Source organism: Serpula lacrymans (genome assembly GCF_000218685.1).
Source record: "Serpula lacrymans var. lacrymans S7.9 unplaced genomic scaffold SERLAscaffold_17, whole genome shotgun sequence".
Taxonomy (NCBI): Eukaryota; Fungi; Basidiomycota; class Agaricomycetes; order Boletales; family Serpulaceae; genus Serpula; species Serpula lacrymans.
The window spans coordinates 555,123-568,156 of NW_006763306.1; the positions used below are offsets into that span (position 1 = coordinate 555,123).

The 13,034-nt window shown below is 46.8% G+C and overlaps 4 protein-coding genes across 4 annotated transcripts; 2 read left to right on the top strand and 2 right to left on the bottom strand.

Moving 5' to 3' along the window:
• Window positions 1–1,746: 1,746 nt before the first annotated feature.
• SERLADRAFT_443358 (uncharacterized protein) lies at window positions 1,747–2,130 on the bottom strand (the record flags this gene model as incomplete). The annotated part of the gene is made up of 2 exons (XM_007323967.1): window positions 1,747–1,822; window positions 1,886–2,130. The coding sequence occupies 2 exons, from the start codon at window positions 2,128–2,130 to the stop codon at window positions 1,747–1,749; spliced, it is 321 nt and encodes a 106-aa protein (XP_007324029.1).
• A 936-nt stretch (window positions 2,131–3,066) lies between these two features.
• On the top strand, window positions 3,067–5,458 carry SERLADRAFT_364080 (uncharacterized protein; the record flags this gene model as incomplete). The annotated part of the gene is made up of 10 exons (XM_007323968.1): window positions 3,067–3,495; window positions 3,553–3,668; window positions 3,725–3,896; window positions 3,962–4,104; window positions 4,162–4,492; window positions 4,552–4,693; window positions 4,748–4,906; window positions 4,965–5,047; window positions 5,106–5,375; window positions 5,433–5,458. 8 exons carry the CDS (start codon window positions 3,284–3,286, stop codon window positions 5,043–5,045), a joined length of 1,356 nt encoding a protein of 451 aa, XP_007324030.1.
• A 4,091-nt stretch (window positions 5,459–9,549) lies between these two features.
• On the bottom strand, window positions 9,550–9,992 carry SERLADRAFT_402722 (uncharacterized protein; the record flags this gene model as incomplete). Its single annotated transcript, XM_007323969.1, has 1 exon — window positions 9,550–9,992. A coding segment is annotated over one exon (272 nt), but the record flags the coding sequence as incomplete, so codon positions are not given.
• A 1,039-nt stretch (window positions 9,993–11,031) lies between these two features.
• SERLADRAFT_443361 (uncharacterized protein) lies at window positions 11,032–12,953 on the top strand (the record flags this gene model as incomplete). The annotated part of the gene is made up of 8 exons (XM_007323970.1): window positions 11,032–11,136; window positions 11,187–11,281; window positions 11,337–11,411; window positions 11,464–11,839; window positions 11,904–12,089; window positions 12,151–12,259; window positions 12,312–12,521; window positions 12,574–12,953. The coding sequence occupies 8 exons, from the start codon at window positions 11,032–11,034 to the stop codon at window positions 12,951–12,953; spliced, it is 1,536 nt and encodes a 511-aa protein (XP_007324032.1).
• Window positions 12,954–13,034: the final 81 nt, after the last annotated feature.

Genomic DNA, 13,034 nt, shown 5'->3' on the forward strand with positions numbered 1-13,034 from the left:
TTTAGTTACTGCGCTTTTCTCTTCTGAGTGCGCCGTAATCTCTTTGTTTGGGATCTTTCCAACCCGTTCCCTATTCAGGTTCACATCTTTTTTAGTTTCTTTTTCTTTCGATCTTAGATCTGCTGCGTCTTTGGCTAATGCAATTTCATTTTCATGATCGGTATCATATACAGTAGACGGTGAGCAGGAATCTTCGATCGACAAAGAAGAGAAACTATTTATGAAACTTTTGTCCTTAGGCACAGTCGGTTGATGTGTTACCGCTGGCCTCTTCAAAAACCCTGAAGGATCTTTGCTCTTTCTTCCGCACTCATCTTTGGCAAGAACTCCCTAACGTTGAATTGGGGTTTCGCGTGCGCTTCTTTTTTACATTCGAAGGATCGGTGTCCTTTTTCTCCGCACCGGTAGCAGAGCCCTTTCTGTCGGTACTCCGCTTTGTCGACCTTCATTGGGTCACCGGCTTGGGTATAAAGGTACCCGCTACCGTCCTTCTTTCTCTCGACCTTTGGCTCGGTCTTTCCTCCTCCATCTTGCTTCTTTTTCTCCGTGCTTCTGAAGCTCTCCTTCTCCGCCTCTCTGTGTCGCCATAAGTAGTCAATGCGGATCAACTCCTTTTTCCACTCTTCGTAGTTGGCTGGCTCCCGGCCGCCGTATATTACCTGATTGACCAGGGGTTCATTCATGTTTCTACGTAAGAGCGAAATGAGGAAGTCCTCATTGGCTGCTTGGAGGTAGTTAGCCTCCCTCCTCAGTTCTTCGAAATGTTCGAAGTGCTTCTCTGCCGTGTTCTTTCCCTGGCGCAAGATCATAATATCATTGCGGGCGGCGAGTTGCTCGTGAACGTTCTTGAACCGAGTCTCCATCTTAGTGGCAAACCACTCGAAACTCTCGTAAGTGGATTTGAGGTTTTCTCCTCGCATCCTCTTCTCTATCTTTGTCTCCATCCACTCCGTTCTGAAGGCAGCCGCTGCTCCTCCTGTCATAAAAGAAAGCACATAGGCGATCTTTCTTTTGTCATCCGCGAAGTACTCCTCGTCATCCTCGTAGTTTAGCATTAAGGCCTCGCGGAAAGCCTTGTACTTCTTTCGGTCTCCATCGAAGTTCTCAGGCTTCTGGAGTGCCGTTCTCGTTCTATCTACGCGTCTCGGCTGCGTACTGGGTGGCGTGGGTGCGGATGCGGCGGGAGCGGACGTAGAAGAATTCGACGTAGCTAACCTCAGCTTGGCTAGCAATTCTTCGACTTCTTCTTTCGCCTCTTTCAGCTGCGTTTCGTAAAGATCGTGGAGCCGTCTCTGCTCCTGTTCTATTCTGGTCTGAATGTACTGTTCCAGTCCAGCTTCCTGCGATGTTGGTGCTCGTGGTTCCAACGGTGGGAGTGCACCTGACAATTCTCCCATTCCTATCTCTGATGTGTCCGGCTCTTCGCGCGGACCTCGCCACTCTCCGAATGCTTCTGTCGTCATGATCTGGGTAGGGGGTGTGGTAGCGGGTTCTGATCGGTTCTATTTCTGGGAATGTAAAGTAAATTTCCCAAGCTAATCTGTTCTCGGAGTGAAAGTGTTCTTCTGCTAACCACTCTTCGAATTTCCCAGGTTGCATACAAAAGAGTTTCCCGATGATAAGTCGGATCAACACTTTCTAATGTAAGATCAACCGGTCTATCTGTTTCCTTCTTTAGTCAAGCGGTTCCTCTTCTGTCCCGCACTGACTATGTATGTAACTAATTCTATCTGATATATCGGTGTTCTAAAGTATAGTAACTGAGGTCCGAACGGTTGTCTCAGTGATACCCAGCGAATAACCGCGTGCAGGTCTTTTCCAACTGGCGGACTCAAGTGAGCGGCCTGGTCAGAAGGGTAAAGAAGTTTTCTAAACTAAGTAATACCTATCGGGCTCCACGCCGTCAAGGGTTCTAGCTACAGGGTTGGAAGGGGGAGTGAGGGGGATATCGACAAACGACTCTGTGGGTGAGACGTTGGCAGGGAAAAATGAAACAATGGTAGATGGTCGGGTGATAGGTGTGATGATGGTTGGTTTAGTGATATAGACGTAGAGTTTGGCAATGCCAAAGAGTATGATTGCGATGAGAGGGAATAGGGTGATGATTAGGATAGCTGTGCTTTTGCTCATCAACAGGTGTCGTTCAAAGTTGTAGATTATGTAAAGACCCTAGCTGTTATGCCGGTAACCCGAGCAGCGTAGGACTTAAATCACACAACAAGTGTTGGACAAGCAAGTATAAGAGTAAATCTACAACTGGGGTATGTACATGGATATCGTGCTAGTTATATAGAAGAAAGCATGAGGCTACGGTGAGGTATGACGTAGCGTATTGGTCAGTAACATGTGTAATGCGTGAGGCTGATTGGTAATGAGTATTACTAATGTGTCACGTGATTACTAGATAAGATAAGATCAAAGAGAGATTAGATTAGGTGAGATAATAGTCTCTATCTCGCGATTAGATAAAAAGGATGAGTCAGATGGATACGATCGTGACATATTGGCTGAGCTGCTGACTTTTCAAAGAACTAGCAATGTGTCTGGCACGAACCATCCCAGCTATTTCTCAAAACATTGGTAAAATTTTAGTTTATAAAGAACCAGCAACATGTCAGCCTCAAACTGGGCACAAACCATCCCAGCTATTCCTCAAAACATTGGTAAAATTTTAGTTAATCTATCACAAAGTATATATTTATAATATTTGAAGTATCCCAGCCAGGTGGCTGAAATTATGCTGTTTGTGTACGAATCATACCTCTCCCGGCTTGGCTGGAACCCTTTCATGCCCGTGGTGCAAGTCCTTACTCCGTCTCTGTGATGCCAACCACATGACCATGTACATATGTGGATAAATAGGCAGATCACTCTATATTGATACCAAATAGGAAATCCCTGCCAAATGGTCTACTTTTGGATCCTACCAATGCATGGGGCTAGCCAACGCCGCAAGAATTAGAATAATACTTGGCGGGCCGGGACTCCCTAGAAGGTAAATCGTCTGAGACTGAAGCCGGGAGTTGGGGCAATGTCCTCAATTTAGCACTAGTATACTACACCTCCGAGAATCCCCCAGTGCACAGGGTCGATAGATAACCGTCAGTCTCTGATGGTCCATGTAAACTCTGTGGGAACATCTTTGGGGCATCGTGGAGACGCTGACAAGGATTATTGGCTTAAATTGCCGTAATGCGGCTAGAAAATCAAGTTCACCCCTCAAGTGTACTGTGACAATCGTCGGTTTAACCTTTGATTTTTTTGCTTTCAATCACGTTCTCTCATGACTTTGGAAACTACTTCAAGCTCCCCTACAGTCGTTAGTCCAAACGTTAGCACGCTCAACCTCGATTCTTCTACTCAAGGCTCGGACGCCGAAAAGCAACTTGAACCTGTAACCGAAAGGCTTCCAGAACTCGAAGTGCCTCCAGATGGCGGAATACAGGCATGGCTCAGCGTCTTCGGATGTTTTCTAGTGTACTTCTGCACACTTGGGTACGTATGTAACGCATACTCAAACTTAGTCCTTGGTTGAGGAGACAGCTATACTAGACTCATCAACGCTTTTGGCGAATTCAATGTTTTCTACACGGATGACTACTTATCTAATTACTCCCCCACGCTCATAACCATGATCGGTGCACTACAAGTCTTTGTTCTCTATTTCCGTAAGCCCAGTCTTGCTCTTGGCTCTAGTAATTTATTCAATTGATCGCTCGTATAGTTGGCGCCTGGGTAGGCCCAATATTTGATGCATATGGACCGCGCTATCTGATCCCAGCCAGCGGACTTGTTATGGTCTTTGCGCTGTGCATGTTGTCTATCACACAACCTCACCGTATCTGGCAGCAGTACTTGACAGAGGCGATCCTGCTAAATGGTGGAGCAGCATTCAGGCAAGTGAACACGGATCACATCTTCGAGTTTGTGCGACCATGCTGACAATTTCGATTTCTACTAGCTTTTATCCTTCGATGGCTGTTATTGGGCATTGGTTCAAGCGGCGTGCTGCATTTGCATTGGGTTTTGTAGTTGCTGGTTCTGGTGTTAGCGGTATTGTGTTTCCAATCATGATCAACAAACTCTTACCAAAGATTGGCTTTGGTAAGAACTATCTTTTCTACGAACTTCTCGTTCATCACTCTAACCCCAATTACATAGCATGGACCGTGCGCGTTTGTGCACTCATTGTATTTGTCTGCTATACTATTGCAACATTCACCATCAAAACTTGTCGTTCAAGCAAACCTTTGCCCAACAGTTTATTCAAGGTTCTCGATTTTGGCGCATTCCGGGATCTACGATTCACGACCTTTGCAATTGGCGCCTGGTTTAGCACGTTCAGCGTTTTCAATCCTTACTTTTATATTGCAGAGTACTCGACGGCCATGAATGGCCCTTCAAGCATCTCAGCATATCTACTTGCCATTATCTGCGCCCTTTCAATATTCGGTCGCATTCTTCCTGGGCTTGTTGCGGATAAATGGGGAAGGTAGCTCAAACTCTTACATTGCAAGGCTACCAGTCTGATTGAAATGCTTTCCTATCCAGGTTCAATACAATGACGGCTTTCACTGCTATTAGCGGCATTCTCGTTCTCGCTCTCTGGTACACCTCAATCTCACGCACGAACGAGATAGTCTTTTCTGTCTTATATGGCTTTGCCTCGGGCCCATTCTTCACGCTACTTGCAGTACGTCTTCTCCGCAAGTGTTCGAATCCACTCATAACAATGATCTCCACATAGGGCTGCGTCGCAGCGATAACTCCCATCGAGAAAATTGGTGCGCGGATAGGTATCCTCTTCGCCTTTCTCTCGACCGGCGCGCTTGCAGGCTCACCTATTGGCGGTATCTTCGTGAAGACTCAAGACCGCGAGAATTTCCAACACCTTATTTTATACACGGTGGGTGTTTCAATGTTAGTTGTGCGACGGGGCTTCCAGTTGACAGTTCCACTGGCAGGGAATCATGGCCCTCGCAGGATCATTCTTTTTTGGCCTTGCCCGCTTTCAATGTAGTCGCAAGCTCTTTGTGGCTGTATGAAGGTAATCTTATGTAGTAAACTTCAATCTTGAGCGGTAAATTCTGAGCGGTAAATTCAAGTAATCAATACACGTGCCAAAATATTCCGAAGAGCCCATCTGTTACTCCATCCGATCATGCTGAGGAATACCCCCTTTCGTTTGGGTTCAGCGCTGATTTTAACCCCATCTTACAGAACGAAACAATTAATATGGGCAATGCCTGGTGATGCCCTTGGAGATCGGGAAGTCGGTTCGTTGATGCTCACTCCCCCACGGCACTCCCCCACGGTCTCTCTCAATGCCACTTGAGCATGTCCGCACTCAAAGGCTCCGTGGTTCTTGGACAACGGTAATGACTTTTGGAATGGAAGAAACGGACATCTTGACCGACCTTTCTCCCAATCAGCTCTGGAACATTTGTCCAACTTAATTGAATCAGTCCCCAGGGAGATTTGTCTTCTGTTTATCATCAGCTCGGTGTATGGTCTTGATTATCTTCCTTGGGTTTTATTAGTGTGCTTATTGTGTTGTTTTGCGGTCATAGTGGTAGGTGTGAGACTGTAATCGAAAAAGATACCCTCGCATTAGGAGCGACCAACGTGCGTTCGAGCGCGCAATCCAGATCCAACATACCCTCTGCTTGTTACCGACCCCACCAGATGAAGATCAAACACAAATTGTGTATCAATCGAAAGGATCTCCGAGTCGCATAACTAATCTAACAGAGGTGCAACTAGTGGGGCGGAGTACTGTGACACTTATGCTTCAGGTATTAACGATATGCCATAGGTGCCCTCAGCCTCATCAAAGAAAAGTTGCTTACTGTTGATGTCCCAATGGGCAGCGAGAAACCCATCTGGGTTGGCGTTAGTGCGTATGTAGTGGTTGTTAGATAAGAAACTGAAGGCGATGGTTATAGAACACATTACCCTTACCCAGTACTGTCCTAAAGGCGGTATCCTGCGAATGAGCCCAGATACTTTGACTGCGGCGATCAGTTCTTGAATAAGGCCATTGCCTTTCTCGTTTCCCCTCCTGTCTGGCAAAAGCCATGTTCTTCGTATTAAGGTACAACCAGTCTTTCGGTCGGACGTGGTCATGAAATGATGGCAGAGTACATAAGGGGTTAGTGAGCAAGTGCTCCGCAAGAAAACACGGCGACTTTTGCAGCACTTCTAAAGGTGGACCTATACCTATGAAATGATCACTGATGGTCAGTGATTCTCCAACTACTGGTCCGTGCTGGCTATTACAGGAACTCGTGGAGATCGTTCGTTGTTGGCTTAGGGAGACTTTTTTTTACGACGGGTGGGGCTGTGTCTAGGCTGTGCCTCCTGAGCTGCGGAGTCAGACTGTATGCGATGGAAGATTATCAGGAGACACACACTTGACTTCGTACTCAATAATTTATATGTGCTCATTCTATGCAGTGAATCCCATGACCACCGCGGATGTAGAGAGGAAGACTGCAGCCGACCTGATAACTGCCTTTTAAACGAGTAACGCACAACCTCCAGTAGCCTTTTATCGCAGACTTTCTAGAAATGTCAAATTGACGCCCAGAGGAGTGGTCCACCGCTTGGCGACTCTTTTCAACACAACGAACAAAGTATCTTTGGGGCCAATCAGCTATAATAGGAAGGAGGTTCGTACACGCGACGACTGAACTTTACTTACAATTCTGCTTCCATTCTGCCGTTTACCTTTGTGCGTGGAGCTTCAGGTTTTTTGTGCGTCGCTATCCAACCTATGCGAGAACATAGGGCCGTATGTGAGGGTGACAGCCACTCCTATCATCGAACGAAAGCGCCGAGCACTGTTGGAGCCTCGTCTACATAGTTCATACTTTGTAGCCGAGCTACATCATCCTCCCACGATAGATTGGCCTTGTTGGCGAAGCTTGTAGATGCGTGAATGTTCCCTCGATTATGAGTGCCTTTTGATACGAGCGCTCGTACAACGGAGTTCACCTTTTTTATCATGAGAATCTAGAACGCGGAAATATACCCAAGTGTAGATTACTCCATCGACAATATGTAGTGAGGTGTATAGACCATAGCATCGAATGCAGATTCTCCGTGCCGCTCTGGTTCTGATCTGAAAGCACCGCCAAAAGGGATAAAAGCAAATGATTAGAACAGGAATTAGCCCGAGGACATAAAAATCTGGGTGCTAAATACAAGCTTGTTGGCTACTGGAGGGACCGACCGCTTGGATGGTTGCCAGAGAGAGGTCTGGTCGAGTAGATAATGACGGTCATTGTATAGATGGGATGGTGGTGAGCGACAAACCTGAGAAGAATTAGCCGAGTCGGAGATGCTCAGCGAGTCCGAGATCCGACTCGGGTGATGACTGCAATTCATCATTGCTCGTTCTGTTATCCTCTCCATACACTGTTTGTCTGGTAGTATAGACACCTCTTTCTGCAATATTATCCCATCCAGCGAGATGCTTGGAATTGTCCAACACGGTGAGTGTTTTGCCAGCATCCAACTTGTAGATTGTTTTTGAAGAGAACCACGAAATTCTAAAATATCTGCTAGTACCAACGCCGAAGACCGTCAAGTTTCTAATAATTACCTAGTCTTTGGTCAAGCATTGCTCATAGCCGACACACCACAGTTTTCCATGTGAAAAGTGTATCCTCTGTCCATTTGGAGATATTTTCACTCCCTCGTATCTCGGCATCATGCTCATCCTCGGATGACCATTCGTGCTCACTAATGGTGTGCTGAAACTTCTGTCTACTTACGTTATGAATTGGTCTACTGTTCAAAGCACTAGTCCACTGATCGCAAGTCATCTGCCACATGATTGTCTTGGAAGCTGGCCATATGACCGTAGTCTATCGCCTACTCGCACAAGATGCGGGTCAAGCGGGTCTCTACCGCTCTACTTGCAAACTGCAAATGGGGAAACCTGAATCGACGCCATGCTGTGCCAGTTTACATGGTATGGGTATTGATAATGATCCTTCTGACCGAAATCGAAATCGAATTAAACGGGAACAATCAGGGTTGGAAACATCGTCACGCTTGAATGCACCACGCTAACCTGTGTCTTTCATACAAGCCTTTACACATTTTGTACTGGTGCGTTGTCACAACACTAGTGACGCTCGAGTCTAACCTCCCTTACCTATTGTATGCAGTCGAAATCAGCTTTGCCTTCAACTTCACTCGAAACGCCATGGCTGCAACTATTCTTTTCTCAAACCTAGGAAAACTCGTACCAGTCAATGAACTACCTTCTATCGTGATTAAGTATATACATGGGATGCACGCCATCGAGATGGCGCTCACTACGTTACTCTCTGCAGCTGGCACTCAGAGCGTTGAAGGTAGCAGCGAATACTTAGGAGTATTCGATGCGCATGTAGGCGACTGTTCGTGCCACATGCGCGCCCAGATGTTGTGGGAGCTCATGGAGTATGCTCGCACTCCTGGAAATGTTGAGTGGATGGAGCTTGTCGTCGACGCTGTCCGTGACTCCACAGACAAAGCGGTTGTTCTTTTGGCAAATATTCGTGCTAGAAAGGGTCGCCTTCGTGGTCTCGACCTTAGTCCTGCTTCTACTTTGACAGAAGCAAGAGTGTTTGATAAAATCGATGGCGACAAGTTCATGGCTCTTCTCGATGATACATCTACATCTACCTCCGACTACAGTGACGAATCCCTCGCAACCCCCGACGGTCTCCCTCCTTCGACTGTTCTGAACGAGAAGGAACAAGTCAATCTGCCTGAGGCTGTCCGACTTGCCTCAGAGACGCTGGGAGCCTCCCGCGACTATTTCTCTGCCAAGCAGTCTGCAAGCTCCGACAATGCCCCCGCTCCCAATTCTCCGTCAAAGCGCAAATATCGCGCAGTCGAAGTTGACGAGTGGGACTTGAAGGATCGCACCATGGTCTTACGCTTTCTCACCATTTCGCGTCTTCTCTCTCTCAAGAAAGAGATGTATTTAGAGCCTGGACCACCAGCATATATTCGTGCACGCACCAATCCTACTGCCATCTACGCCGAAGCTGAAGCACAAATTCTGGAAAAAGCTCCAGAGATCACGATCAATGCGGTGGACCGCACGAAGAAATTGATGCTTGTCAAGGACCACGAGAAGATGCAGTCGTACCTGTCCCAGCTCACTGCAAACTGGGTCTGCAAGCTTTCCGCAGATATGCTGCTCTCAAAGTCTACTCACAGGCAAGTCTCTGTCTTGGCTTGATATTATTATATGCGCTGACATCACGTACAGTTTGATTAAGAGGTCCACTATTACCAGCTCCCGCTACATATCTTGCGTGGCTTCTTATACGTCTATACTTCCCATTCGTGCAGAATGGTTTGCGAGCGGCACTCCCATTCTGTTGCTTGTCAGACGTTTTTGCTCAGAAGGCGAGACCTTTTGGTTCAATTAATCAATGCTTATTCTGACCATTAATCGAAGGCTATCATAACACCTTTTACCGTGTCAAAGCTAACTTAGCTGCATGGAATTCTTACGCTGGTTCAGACCGTATTTTTTCGCTGGGAGAGTCGGACTGGTTCTCCATCCAGCATGTGCCGCTGGAGAGTGTTCTTTCTGAGAAATGGGCCCATGTCCCTCACTTCATCTATATCTCTAACTCGACCGACGGATCACTCAGCGATTTCTACGACCGTCTAGTCGACCTCAACCAAGATCGTTTAGGAAGTAATGCACCACACAACGACGAGGGCTGCCAAGTATATATCGAACATATGAAATCTGTCGCCGAGCACAATTTCTCTCGCGCATTCATGCACTTCTTCGGTCAGCACAAGCAGTACCCTTTCTCCCTCCCCGAGCAGCGCGACGGATATGATGTTATAGGGGAGTATGTTCGCGACGCGATAGGCGCTAACGCGGAGAACGCATTTCGAGATGCTGCGTTTTCCGTAAACGACACAGGTACCACGAGCACGCGGCTGCACACTTGCATGCATGCCTATTTGGAGTTTCCAGTTATTGTTGGCCGACAGGTCTCAGAGATGACAGATCAAGGGCAGAAGCCCGCACCTTTTGGTTATACTTGGGCTCGCTAGTCTGGTTGACCCCTTTTTCTCCCTCGGTGAAATGATTGTATGGAGAATCAAATTCTCAGAAGAATTAAGTAGCGGAGTACTTTTGTTCAAAGAATAAAATCGGCTATGTGAATCAAAGTTAGCATTTTGGGCAATGTCATATGTTTTGTAAAAAAGTGCTGATACTTGATGCCAATGCAGATAATGACGTGAGATTTGGTTCTTATTCCAATTTCCTCGCTCCACGAATTATTGTTCCATATTCCACGGAGGCCAATAATAACGGAGGCCTCGAAGGCGCAGCATTCTTCTTCACAAGTTTTTGGTTCCAGCTCGTCGGTACACTCAGGAGTTGGCTAGTTTTCGGAATAGTATGGTTAATCTTATCCTCGAACTACTACTCTTCCTCTTTGTTGGGATATTTGATAAGTGGTAATCAATTATCGCCAAATAGAACAAATGCGACATAATGCTCTTGGTTTTTCTCAGCTATCTTTGGACCGCATTGTGCTCTAGCCAAGGCTCCATTTTACTTCTGTGGTAAGTATCATTTTTCTTACCTCGGTGGCATTTGACGTAACCGAGCTTTCTCAGGCGCTCAGGCTTTCTATTCAGTTATATTTTGACACTTTATCCGCTTCCGTAGCCTCGGTTAGTGATAGGGGCGAACCCCACTTGATAGTAACTATCTTCCTGATGAGATGTGTTGATTACTGACACCGGTGATCGTAGTCTTTGCGAACTTGCAAACGCGTGTCTGGACTGAAGGAGTTACGGTTCCATGGACGCCATCTGAGGAGCCCTTCCTTCGTCTAAGTTCTAAGCAATGCCTCATGACTTGGGGCGTTTAGATTAGGTCCCGTGACTCTGATGTTCGCATTCGAAGAGACGGTCATCTTCGTTATATTAAAGCTGGCCATTTCTAATACTCCTCATCGCACCCACTGTTTTCACCTCTGAACAGCAAGGATGTTCGACATATTGACCTCCTCCAATGCACTCTTGACAGTGGCCTGTGCAAGCACGGTCACCTTCCTTTACTACTTTGGTGACGACGTGCTGCGTTACATCAAGGTAGACTCTGTTCCTCTACTGTTGACACCTTGTGCTAATGCTTTGTTTAGATTTTTATTTACAACTGCGGTTATATGAAAGGTGAAGGAAAAGGTGTCATTCCTGGTCCCTGGGAAGATACGCGATTCAATCGATTCTCGCACGGGTAAGAAAGACCATAGCTTTTTATTGAGTACTCATAGACCATACTCTGCCTAAAGATCTACCCTCGCTGTTAAGTGGCGTAAACAATATGGCTCTCTTTATCGGATATTTTGTGGTTCGATACCTGAGTTGTATGTGTCCAGTATAAGTCAGCCACAAGAAACGCGCTAATATTAATACCAGTGTCGTTACGGATCCTGATGATGTCCGTAGGCTCTATTCGGGTGACTCCAGAGTCCATCTCAAGACTATCAACACTTCCTTCGGTGTCTACATGGGCAAAGTTCTTGGCAAGAGTGTCGGATTTTTGGACAGAGACGACTGGAAACGGCTCCGTTTGCACACCGACCCTCACTGGACCGCAGCGATGACCAAGGATTCCGTACCGTCGATGCTGATAGATACTACAAATTGGATCAATGTCCTCCCCATGTTGCCCATCGCCAAGCGTGATCCCACGAACGAAAAGGGCTTCATCATTGAGTCAGCAGAGCTTCAGTCCGAGTTGCCGTTCAAGATGATTGCAAGGAGGCTGTTCGGAGAAATGCTTGACGAGGAGGTGTGAACTTTTCGACATATGACTCAATTTCTGACTATGAACGCTTACCCCGCCCTTCTCCTAGCTTTTCCAAGAGCTTTACGGTCTCAACAAAGTTCATGAGCGTATCATGGCGAACGCTTTCCTGGTCGGCAAGATCCACCAGTGGAAACTTGTATCACACTTGCCAACGAAAGCCAACCGGGACAATCTCTGGTTCCAGGAGAATTGGGCGAAGCTTCTGCACCGTGTATCAAAACAAACAGTGGAGGTAAATTATTTACATCGTGAAATGTGTATTCAGAGGTTCACAGCAGTATTTTGATCTGCAGAAAGGGATTTCAAATGCCGTGTCTACTATGTATGAACTCATGCAGTCAGGAGCTATGACCTTTGACGAATTCAGTCATACTGTGGATGAAATTCTTTTCACAAACTTCGGTAAGTGCAGGTTACTTTTAATGATGAAAAGAAAAGCTCACATCTTTTATAGACGGCGCAACTATGTCCGTTTCTTGGGTAGTCACGCTTATTGCTCAGAACCCAGACTACCAAGCTCGCCTTTTCGACGAAATCCAGAGGGTGCTAAAAGATGAGAAGCTAGGGACCAATAGGAGCGAACGGCTCACCGCATATACGGTGAAAACAGACACGTGGTTACACTACTGCTGTCTCGAGGCAGCCAGACTTCATCCTGTCCTATGTATGTTCAGTACATCATATTGTGTCGAGCATCACTCATTGATAGCTACCAGACTTTGCTTTACCCGAAGTGCTTCATGAGCCGAAGATGCTCGGTGGCTACTACCTTCCGACATATAGCTCCATTATCATCGATGCTTTCACGATCAATCGCACGGCGCCGATTTGGGGCAAGGACGCCCATGTGTACAGACCCGACCGCTTCGAGGTTCTGTCTCCATCTGACTACCGTTACTCGCTCTGGCGCTTTGGCATGGGTCCTCGAAAATGCGTTGGCCAGTACTTTGGTGACAAGATGGTTAAGGTCTGCCTCTTCCAGATCATCGAGCAATTTGAGGTTTCTGCCTTCGGTAACCTAGGAATAAGGAGTGACAAGTTTGTGTCGTGTCCAGCGGCGACGTTGAGGTTCAAGCCGCGCGTGCCGGTTGCATAAGGAGTTGAGTTGTGGAACTTGAAGAATAAGCAAGGTTACTACGCATGGGGTTGCTGCTACCTTGTATCATGTATCTCTCAC